Source organism: Notothenia rossii, assembly GCF_949606895.1.
Source record: "Notothenia rossii genome assembly, chromosome: 2".
Lineage (NCBI taxonomy): Eukaryota > Metazoa > Chordata > Actinopteri > Perciformes > Nototheniidae > Notothenia > Notothenia rossii.
The window spans coordinates 183,160-195,659 of record NC_136904.1 but is presented as its reverse complement, the minus strand read 5'-3'; the positions used below and the strand labels follow the sequence as shown (position 1 = coordinate 195,659).

Here is a 12,500-nt window from a genome sequence, read left to right as displayed (position 1 = left end):
AAAAAGAAATATTGTAAAAAAAAATATTGAAATGATTTTCTCTTTTACAAATCTTAACTCCCCCCCCCCCCCCCAGGTTCCACTCCTTCCTGCTGTTCCTGGGCCAGCCCCCCCCCTCAGTGAGGGACATCAGGGTCACCTCGTTCTGCCGGATCATCAGCGAGTTCTCTCTGGAGTTCAGAACCACCAGAGACCGGGTTCTCACGCTGAAGAGGAAACGAGCGACGCATCGAGAGAGAACCAAGACCCGCGGGAAGATGATCACTGAGGTAACACATGTACCCAGTGTGGGGTGTAACGCGTTACCAGAGTGACGGAGTTGCAGTAATGTATCGCATTGCTAATGAATTGTGGGTAATATACTACCCGTTACAATTCTCAGTAACGCAGTTACAACCAATTTCAACCCGAAATTAAATGGTGTTTTGTTTTTTGAGAATTCACTAACACCGCGAGACATTCCGACACCAGAGAAAAATGGTGCCGGTAGATTAGTAAGCCAGGAGTGGAGTGCACCGGCTGGGCGTAACTCTACGTCCGACGTAGAACCAAAGGTTAAGACCAAACTAAAGTTATGACCAGTGCACCACTTAGACCTAAGCCCTGTATGCGTTGCGCCCGGGTGTAACTTTTAGGCCTAGTATGGAGCAGGCGTAAATCGGAAAGAGAGACTAGTATCCATAGTAACGCAAAACAGGCAAGAAGGACAGTAACTATGGCAGTGCGTCTTGTTCACATGTTGTAACAACGAAAAGGCATTAAGACGAGAGAGTCGTCCGTGATGGAACAAACCCACTGGACATCTATTCAGAGAGCTGATAGAGAGGTTTCCTTTTGGCAGACAAGCCCGTTCTGATTGAATCGAGGAGATCTCCCCTCAACAACAGAACGGATCAGACAGAAACTCCCAACCTGCAGGTGCTGATTGCGCTCAGACTTTACTTTAATACTGTGGGAGACATGATTAATGTTCATCGCTCAACTGCATGTCGGGCTGTTAGACACGTTTCCTTGGCTCTCCAGCGCCGCCTTAGGAATTATATTCACTTACCACAAGAAGAAGCAGCAAGATCCTCCTGGCATCCGTGAAGATATCAGTGGACGAGTTAACCACAGTCACATAAACAACATGTAGCTCTGTACATTTGTAATATGAACGCTGTTTCAATACGCTCCCATTGGGAACACATATTTTCATTAGGCCGTTTTCTAGCCTGTTTTATTCAAAAAACACAAACAAGAACATTCGATAACAAATGACTAGAGAACGGTGAATGACAAATTCTCTTCTTCAGTGAATCTTTGCTGATTCTTAATCATTATAATTTTGAGTCTTCATTTCTCCTTCTCCAGCTCTATGTTGTCACGTTCTGCTCTCAGTTGTGCGGTCTCCACCTCCACACGAACGATCCCTTTCTCCACCTCCACACGAACGCTCCCTTTCTCCACCTCCACACGAACGCTCCCTTTCTCCACCTCCACACGAACGCTCCCTTTCTCCACCTCCACACGAACGATCCCTTTCTCCACCTCCACACGAACGCTCCCTTTCTCCACCTCCACACGAACGATCCCTTTCTCCACCTCCACACGAACGCTCCCTTTCTCCACCTCCACACGAACGCTCCCTTTCTCCACCTCCACACGAACGCTCTCTTTCTCCACCTCCACACGAACGCTCCCTTTCTCCACCTCCACACGAACGCTCTCTTTCTCCACCTCCACACGAACGCTCCCTTTCTCCACCTCCACACGAACGATCCCTTTCTCCACCTCCACACGAACGCTCCCTTTCTCCACCTCCACACGAACGCTCTCTTTCTCCATCTCCACACGAACGCTCTCTTTCTCCATCTCCACACGAACGATCCCTTTCTCCATCTCCACACGAACGCTCCCTTTCTCCATCTCCACACGAACGATCCCTTTCTCCATCTCCACACGAACGCTCCCTTTCTCCACCTCCACACGAACGATCCCTTTCTCCACCTCCACACGAACGATCCCTTTCTCCACCTCCACACGAACGATCCCTTTCTCCACCTCCACACGAACGCTCTCTTTCTCCACCTCCACACGAACGATCCCTTTCTCCACCTCCACACGAACGATCTCTTTCTCCACCTCCACACGAACGATCTCTTTCTCCACCTCCACACGAACGATCCCTTTCTCCACCTCCACACGAACGATCCCTTTCTCCACCTCCACACGAACGCTCTCTTTCTCCACCTCCACACGAACGATCCCTTTCTCCACCTCCACACGAACGATCTCTTTCTCCACCTCCACACGAACGATCTCTTTCTCCACCTCCACACGAACGCTCCCTTTCTCCACCTCCACACGAACGATCCCTTTCTCCACCTCCACACGAACGCTCTCTTTCTCCACCTCCACACGAACGCTCTCTTTCTCCACCTCCACGCGAACGCTCTCTTTCTCCACCTCCACACGAACGATCTCTTTCTCCACCTCCACACGAACGATCTCTTTCTCCACCTCCACACGAACGCTCTCTTTCTCCACCTCCACACGAACGATCTCTTTCTCCACCTCCACACGAACGATCTCTTTCTCCACCTCCACACGAACGATCCCTTTCTCCACCTCCACACGAACGATCCCTTTCTCCACCTCCACACGAACGCTCTCTTTCTCCACCTCCACACGAACGATCCCTTTCTCCACCTCCACACGAACGATCTCTTTCTCCACCTCCACACGAACGATCTCTTTCTCCACCTCCACACGAACGCTCCCTTTCTCCACCTCCACACGAACGATCCCTTTCTCCACCTCCACACGAACGCTCTCTTTCTCCACCTCCACACGAACGCTCTCTTTCTCCACCTCCACGCGAACGCTCTCTTTCTCCACCTCCACACGAACGATCTCTTTCTCCACCTCCACACGAACGATCTCTTTCTCCACCTCCACACGAACGCTCTCTTTCTCCACCTCCACACGAACAATCTCTTTCTCCACCTCCACACGAACGATCTCTTTCTCCACCTCCACACGAACGATCCCTTTCTCCACCTCCACACGAACGCTCTCTTTCTCCACCTCCACACGAACAATCTCTTTCTCCACCTCCACACGAACGATCTCTTTCTCCACCTCCACACGAACAATCCCTTTTTCCACCTCCACACGAACGATCTCTTTCTCCACCTCCACACGAACGATCTCTTTCTCCACCTCCACACGAACGATCCCTTTCTCCACCTCCACACGAACGCTCTCTTTCTCCACCTCCACACGAACGATCTCTTTCTCCACCTCCACACGAACAATCTCTTTCTCCACCTCCACACGAACGCTCTCTTTCTCCACCTCCACACGAACGATCTCTTTCTCCACCTCCACACGAACGATCTCTTTCTCCACCTCCACACGAACGATCTCTTTCTCCACCTCCACACGAACGATCTCTTTCTCCACCTCCACACGAACGATCTCTTTCTCCACCTCCACACGAACGATCTCTTTCTCCACCTCCACACGAACGATCTCTTTCTCCACCTCCACACGAACGCTCTCTTTCTCCACCTCCACACGAACGATCCCTTTCTCCACCTCCACACGAACTCTCTCTTTCTCCACCTCCACACGAACTCTCTCTTTCTCCACCTCCACACGAACTCTCTCTTTCTCCACCTCCACACGAACTCTCTCTTTCTCCACCTCCACACGAACGATCCCTTTCTCCACCTCCACACGAACGCTCTCTTTCTCCACCTCCACGCGAACGCTCTCTTTCTCCACCTCCACACGAACGCTCTCTTTCTCCACCTCCACACGAACGCTCTCTTTCTCCACCTCCACGCGAACGCTCTCTTTCTCCACCTCCACACGAACGATCCCTTTCTCCACCTCCACAAGAACGATCTCTTTCTCCACCTCCACACGAACGCTCTCTTTTTCCACCTCCACACGAACGCTCTCTTTCTCCACCTCCACACGAACGATCTCTTTCTCCACCTCCACACGAACGCTCTCTTTCTCCACCTCCACACGAACGATCTCTTTCTCCACCTCCACACGAACGATCCCTTTCTCCACCTCCACACGAACGATCTCTTTCTCCACCTCCACACGAACGCTCTCTTTCTCCACCTCCACACGAACGATCTCTTTCTCCACCTCCACACGAACGATCTCTTTCTCCACCTCCACACGAACGATCTCTTTCTCCACCTCCACACGAACGATCTCTTTCTCCACCTCCACACGAACGCTCTCTTTCTCCACCTCCACACGAACGATCCCTTTCTCCACCTCCACACGAACTCTCTCTTTCTCCACCTCCACACGAACTCTCTCTTTCTCCACCTCCACACGAACTCTCTCTTTCTCCACCTCCACACGAACTCTCTCTTTCTCCACCTCCACACGAACGATCCCTTTCTCCACCTCCACACGAACGCTCTCTTTCTCCACCTCCACGCGAACGCTCTCTTTCTCCACCTCCACACGAACGCTCTCTTTCTCCACCTCCACACGAACGATCTCTTTCTCCACCTCCACACGAACGATCTCTTTCTCCACCTCCACGCGAACGCTCTCTTTCTCCCACACGAACGATCTCTTTCTCCACCTCCACACGAACGATCTCTTTCTCCACCTCCACACGAACGATCTCTTTCTCCACCTCCACACGAACGATCTCTTTCTCCACCTCCACACGAACGATCTCTTTCTCCACCTCCACACGAACGATCTCTTTCTCCACCTCCACACGAACGATCTCTTTCTCCACCTCCACACGAACGATCTCTTTCTCCACCTCCACACGAACGATCTCTTTCTCCACCTCCACACGAACGATCTCTTTCTCCACCTCCACACGAACGATCTCTTTCTCCACCTCCACACGAACGATCTCTTTCTCCACCTCCACACGAACGCTCTCTTTCTCCACCTCCACACGAACGATCTCTTTCTCCACCTCCACACGAACGCTCTCTTTCTCCACCTCCACACGAACGATCTCTTTCTCCACCTCCACACGAACGCTCTCTTTCTCCACCTCCACACGAACGATCTCTTTCTCCACCTCCACACGAACGATCTCTTTCTCCACCTCCACACGAACGATCTCTTTCTCCACCTCCACACGAACGATCTCTTTCTCCACCTCCACACGAACGATCTCTTTCTCCACCTCCACACGAACGATCTCTTTCTCCACCTCCACACGAACGATCTCTTTCTCCACCTCCACACGAACGCTCTCTTTCTCCACCAGTCCACGCTGTAGCTCTGTAAAATCCCTCTTTCTTTTTCGGGGTGTGGGCGTCATTTTTCTCTTCTTTTGGTTTCTGTTATCCATGACTTCATTATCCAAGTCTTAGCTTGCTCTGAATGGAGGAGTTCGAGTGTTCATTATGTAGACGTGTGTTGCTTGGCAACAATTACTGTTTGGTGTGTATTCACGTGGACGCGCATCTTAAGACCAGGCGCAGCTACGACCTAGACTCGTCAGGCTTGGTGCACTCGGTGTAAGTTCAAATCACTAAGTCGGACGTAGCTAAGCCCGACGTTAGAGTTAAGCCCTACTCTCTTACGCCCAGCTGATGCACTCCACTCCTGGTGACCACGTAATCAGTCAGGCTGATCGTGATGAGCCTGAAGGGTTTCTTTTCCCCATAATGAGCAGGTCGCTGCACATTATCCCGCTTATTACACGGTCAGATACTAAACAAACTAATGACTCCACTCCCAATATTAATTGAAATTATTTTATTGACTTAAAATTATCGTATTTCTTCCGCTAAGAAAAAAAAAACTCCGTTCCACGACGCATCAACGGCTGGAACTGCGACAACAACAACTTTACGGCAGCACTGTCCAACTCTGTTCAGTTTCTGAACGAGTCCCTAAACTCTGCACAGCCCATAGCAATATTGTACATCTTGAGATTTTACAGTTTCTAATGTTAACATAAATAGTTGGTTGAAAGATTGGTTGTAATGCTCAATTTGTATTTGTACACATCACATGAACCTCAGTATGGAATATGAATCAGTCCTGATGTAACTTTTCTGAGGTGAAAGCAGAGCGATGGAAATATTTTACTCTAAATTATAATTTACACATTTTCATTTTAGACATGAACAACACATTTATATAGGCCTATAGTGTAATTCATATATTTCGCTACTTTTGTGAACCAAAGACTTTGGTACACCAAATCTGAAACACCAAAAAAATGGATGACATGAGTGCATCTGTGTTTTCACAAGAGTTTTGAAGTTTTCCAAAAATCTGATTTCTAAGCTAAGTATCTCATAAGACAGTGCTCTCAGGTGAGTGACTTTGCATTTCTAGCAAGACCAGAGACTGAACATTTTGACATGTAACACCATGTTATAAGAAGTACATTGAAAAGGTTTAAGGAGACATCTAAACATTGAGAAAATACCCTTCATTTCACACTCCAGAGGGTTAAGGAAAAGGACAATGGAGGCAGGTTATATTGATGGATATATTTATTATATTGAAATCCAAATTAATACATTGTCCCATGAATCTGGAATAATGTACAATTCACAGCCTCACAAAGTCAGGAACTTTTCATCTACAGATTGCTTTGGTCTGGCTTTGCTCTTCACTGATTGGTTACTGAAACTTTGAACTTATACGGATATCCTCGTTTATTCAACGGACCTCCCCATTTATTCGCGAGAAAATACGCGCGAATCATGCCTCAAATGGCTTTCCATCCATCACCCGCCCTCTCCGGGCACGCGCGGATCAGGTGTCCTGCCGCTCCACAACCACAACATCTCAAAATGTCAGACGTAACATGGACAGTCTACACAAAATCATCAATTTTAAACTTGAGAGCCAGATTAAGTTCCCCTTCGTCCTTCTTCAGGTCGAGCCAGCTCTCTCTCCAACAACTCCTTTCTCAGAAACGGGGGCACATTAGAGATGATGACTTTTTTAGCTGGAGTGACAAGGGGTAGCACGGGTAACAAATAACCACTGTGAGAGAAAGCCACGTGTCTCATGGCTCTAAATGAGAGAGAGAGAGAGAAGAGAGAGAGCAATGACACGGCAATCTTAAGCTCTTAAAGAGATGTACAAAAAGTTGGGTTTGCTCTTCAGTCTTTTTTCTTTTGGTACCGGTGATATTCACGTTCGGGTGATGCCTTTTCAAATGAGTGTGCAAGTTTGATGTATTGCCAGCCGTGTAACCAATGTTAGTTGAACAATGGCGACAAACAGCTTTGGTTCGGTCCACCTGTCTTTGTTCGTCATCCTTGTACGTAACTGCGAAACCAAAATGTTCCCAAACCGGAGACTTCAATGATGCTGGAGGATTTTCCAGCTCAACTTTATCTGTGTTCGCCATTTCCACAGTTCCTCAAATTACTGACTACATTTGAACGTATCCCTGTGACCAGCTCTCATAGTATGCCTCTCGTCCAATGAAATTACTTGCTCGCTCTATGACGCGTTGAACCCAATGTGAGCAAATTACTCTGAACGCTGCGACGCAGCACCTGAGATCACTTCCAAGAAGTTGTTCACGTTCTCAATTTTTTACGTTTAACATGGTGTCATTTGAGTTCGTCAGAAGTGTCACTTCCTGTCCTGAGAGTGGAGGTTTCCTGAGAGTGGAGGTGTCCTCAGAGCGGAGGTGTCCTGAGAGCGGAGGTGTCCTGAGAGTGGAGGTGTCCTCAGAGTGGAGGTGTCCTGAGAGTGGAGGTGTCCTGAGAGTGGAGGTGTCCTCAGTGTGGAGGTGTCCTGAGAGTGGAGGTGTCCTGAGAGTGGAGGTGTCCTCAGTGTGGAGGTGTCCTCAGTGTGGAGGTGTCCTGAGAGTGGAGGTGTCCTGAGAGTGGAGGTGTCCTGAAAGTGGAGGTGTCCTGAGAGTGGAGGTGTCCTGAGAGTGGAGGTGTCCTGAAAGTGGAGTGGAGGTGTCCTGAAAGTGGAGGTGTCCTGAGAGTGGAGGTGTCCTCAGAGTGGAGGTGTCCTGAGAGTGGAGGTGTCCTGAGAGTGGAGGTGTCCTGAAAGTGGAGGTGTCCTGAGAGTGGAGGTGTCCTGAGAGTGGAGGTGTCCTCAGAGTGGAGGTGTCCTCAATGTGGAGGTGTCCTGAGAGTGGAGGTGTCCTGAGAGTGGAGGGGTCCTGAGAGTGGAGGTGTCCTGAGAGTGGAGGTGTCCTGAGAGTGGAGGTGTCCTCAGTGTGGAGGTGTCCTCAGTGTGGAGGTGTCCTGAGAGTGGAGGTGTCCTGAGAGTGGAGGTGTCCTGAGAGTGGAGGTGTCCTGAGAGTGGAGGGGTCCTGAGAGTGGAGGTGTCCTGAGAGTGGAGGTGTCCTCAGTGTGGAGGTGTCCTCAGTGTGGAGGTGTCCTCAGAGTGGAGGGGTCCTGAGAGTGGAGGTGTCCTCAGAGTGGAGGGGTCCTGAGAGTGGAGGTGTCCTGAGAGTGGAGGTGTCCTGAGAGTGGAGGTGTCCTGAGAGTGGAGGTGTCCTGAGAGTGGAGGTGTCCTCAGTGTGGAGGTGTCCTGAGAGTGGAGGTGTCCTCAGAGTGGAGGGGTCCTGAGAGTGGAGGTGTCCTGAGAGTGGAGGTGTCCTCAGTGTGGAGGTGTCCTGAGAGTGGAGGTGTCCTGAGAGTGCAGGCCTGCAGACAGACCCCTCTCTATGTTTTGGGCACTTTCATATATTTCACATAATATTTTCGGATAATTCTTCACAAACTGTCTGACATTTTTCCGATTGATCAGGAACTGAATCTGATTTCTCACTGTTTTGTCATGTGATGAAAGCTGTTTGAACTGTAGTACCTCCCTCCCTCCCTCCTCTCTCCTCAGACGGAGAAGTTCTGCGGGGCTGTTCCCTCGGACCCCTCCCCCCCCCCTTCAGAGGAGCAGCAGGAGGAACACGAGAACATGAAGAACCTCTTGATCTGCAGAACCTCCGAGTCCGGAAACCTGAGGAGGAGCCGGGCCGTCCGCAGTGAGAAACACCTTATACACTCTGGGTCTGGATCTGGTTCTGATACTAACTCTAACTCTGGTTCTGACTCCGGTACTAACTCTGGTTCGGGTTCTAGCTCCTTCAAGGTTCTGGTCCTAACCCAGGTTCTCTCTCTCTCTCTCCCTGCAGGTATGGGTCGGGTCAGTCCCTCTCAGATGTCAGCGGGCCGGGAGGACGGGCCTGGTTGTCCTGACGACGCTACAGATGAGATAATGGACCGTCTGGTGAAGTCCGTGACCCAGAACCCGGCCGACAGCCCCGCCAGCCCCAAGAACCGCAAACGCTCCCGGGTCAACAGGAAGTCCAGTGAGTCCTCTTCTGTTCCCCGATAGATCAGAGAAGACTTTATTCATCCTGAAGGAAGCTGTTGTTCCAGAACCACAACAAACACACAGCATGATGACCCACTGAACACACAGCATGATGACACACTGAACACACAGCATGATGACCCACTGAACACACAGCATGATGACACACTGAACACACAGCATGATGACCCACTGAACACACAGCATGATGACACACTGAACACACAGCATGATGACACACTGAACACACAGCATGATGACACACTGAACACACAGCATGATGACACACTGAACACAGCATGATGACACACTGAACACACAGCATGATGACACACTGAACACACAGCATGATGAACACAGCATGATGACACACTGAACACACAGCATGATGACACACTGAACACACAGCATGATGACACACTGAACACACAGCATGATGACACACTGAACACACAGCATGATGACACACTGAACACACAGCATGATGACACACTGAACACACAGCATGATGACACACTGAACACACAGCATGATGACACACTGAACACAGCATGATGACGCACTGAACACACAGCATGATGACACACTGAACACACAGCATGATGACACACTGAACACACAGCATGATGACACACTGAACACACAGCATGATGACACACTGAACACAGCATGATGACACACTGAACACAGCATGATGACACACTGAACACAGCATGATGACACACTGAACACACAGCATGACACACTGAACACACAGCATGATGACACACTGAACACACAGCATGATGACACACTGAACACACAGCATGATGACACACTGAACACACAGCATGATGACACACTGAACACACAGCATGACACACTGAACACACAGCATGACACACTGAACACACAGCATGATGACACACTGAACACAGCATGATGACCCACTGAACACACAGCATGACACACTGAACACACAGCATGATGACACACTGAACACAGCATGATGACACACTGAACACACAGCATGACACACTGAACACACAGCATGATGACACACTGAACACACAGCATGACACACTGAACACACAGCATGATGACACACTGAACACAGCATGATGACACACTGAACACACAGCATGATGACACACTGAACACAGCATGATGACACACTGAACACACAGCATGATGACACACTGAACACAGCATGATGACACACTGAACACACAGCATGATGACACACTGAACACACAGCTTGATGACACACTGAACACACAGCATGATGACACACTGAACACACAGCATGATGACACACTGAACACACAGCATGATGACACACTGAACACAGCATGATGACACACTGAACACACAGCATGATGACACACTGAACACACAGCATGATGACACACTGAACACACAGCATGATGACACACTGAACACACAGCATGATGACACACTGAACACACAGCATGATGACACACTGAACACAGCATGATGACACACTGAACACACAGCATGATGACACACTGAACACACAGCATGATGACACACTGAACACACAGCATGATGACACACTGAACACACAGCATGACACACTGAACACACAGCATGATGACACACTGAACACACAGCATGATGACACACTGAACACACAGCATGATGACACACTGAACACACAGCATGATGACACACTGAACACACAGCATGATGACACACTGAACACACAGCACGATGACACACTGAACACACAGCATGATGACACACTGAACACAGCATGATGACCCACTGAACACACAGCATGATGACACACTGAACACACAGCATGATGACACACTGAACACACAGCATGATGACACACTGAACACACAGCACGATGACACACTGAACACACAGCATGATGACACACTGAACACACAGCATGATGACACACTGAACACACAGCACGATGACACACTGAACACACAGCATGATGACACACTGAACACAGCATGATGACCCACTGAACACACAGCATGATGACACACTGAACACACAGCATGATGACACACTGAACACACAGCATGACACACTGAACACACAGCATGATGACACACTGAACACACAGCATGATGACACACTGAACACACAGCATGATGACACACTGAACACACAGCATGATGACACACTGAACACACAGCATGATGACACACTGAACACACAGCATGATGACACACTGAACACAGCATGATGACACACTGAACACACAGCATGATGACACACTGAACACACAGCATGATGACACACTGAACACAGCATGATGACACACTGAACACAGCATGATGAACACAGCATGATGACACACTGAACACAGCATGATGACACACTGAACACAGCATGATGACACACTGAACACACAGCATGATGACACACTGAACACAGCATGATGACACACTGAACACACAGCATGATGACACACTGAACACACAGCATGATGACACACTGAACACACAGCATGATGACACACTGAACACAGCATGATGACACACTGAACACACAGCATGATGACACACTGAACACACAGCATGATGACACACTGAACACACAGCATGATGACACACTGAACACACAGCATGATGACACACTGAACACACAGCATGATGACCCACTGAACACACAGCATGATGACACACTGAACACAGCATGATGACACACTGAACACACAGCATGATGACACACTGAACACACAGCATGATGACACACTGAACACACAGCATGATGACACACTGAACACACAGCACGATGACACACTGAACACACAGCACGATGACACACTGAACACAGCACGATGACACACTGAACACAGCACGATGACACACTGAACACAGCACGATGACACACTGAACACAGCACGATGACACACTGAACACAGCACGATGACACACTGAACACACAGCACGATGACACACTGAACACACAGCAAGATGACACACTGAACACACAGCACGATGACACACTGAACACACAGCACGATGACAGACTGAACACACAGCATGATGACACACTGAACACACAGCATGACACACTGAACACACAGCATGATGACACACTGAACACACAGCATGATGACACACTGAACACACAGCATGATGACACACTGAACACACAGCATGATGACACACTGAACACACAGCATGATGACACACTGAACACAGCATGATGACACACTGAACACACAGCATGAT

The 12,500-nt window shown here is 49.2% G+C and overlaps 1 protein-coding gene across 1 annotated transcript in view; it reads left to right on the top strand.

Annotated features, from left to right (window-relative positions):
* The window catches only part of fhod1 (formin homology 2 domain containing 1), a 61,590-nt gene that overhangs the window by 44,496 nt on the left and 4,594 nt on the right, over positions 1-12,500 (top strand). Inside the window, exons 21-23 of the mRNA XM_079665944.1 lie at positions 77-269; positions 8,821-8,965; positions 9,116-9,292. Of these exons, the coding sequence (XP_079522070.1) occupies positions 77-269; positions 8,821-8,965; positions 9,116-9,292 (515 nt within the window). The remainder of the gene's footprint in view (positions 1-76; positions 270-8,820; positions 8,966-9,115; positions 9,293-12,500) is intronic.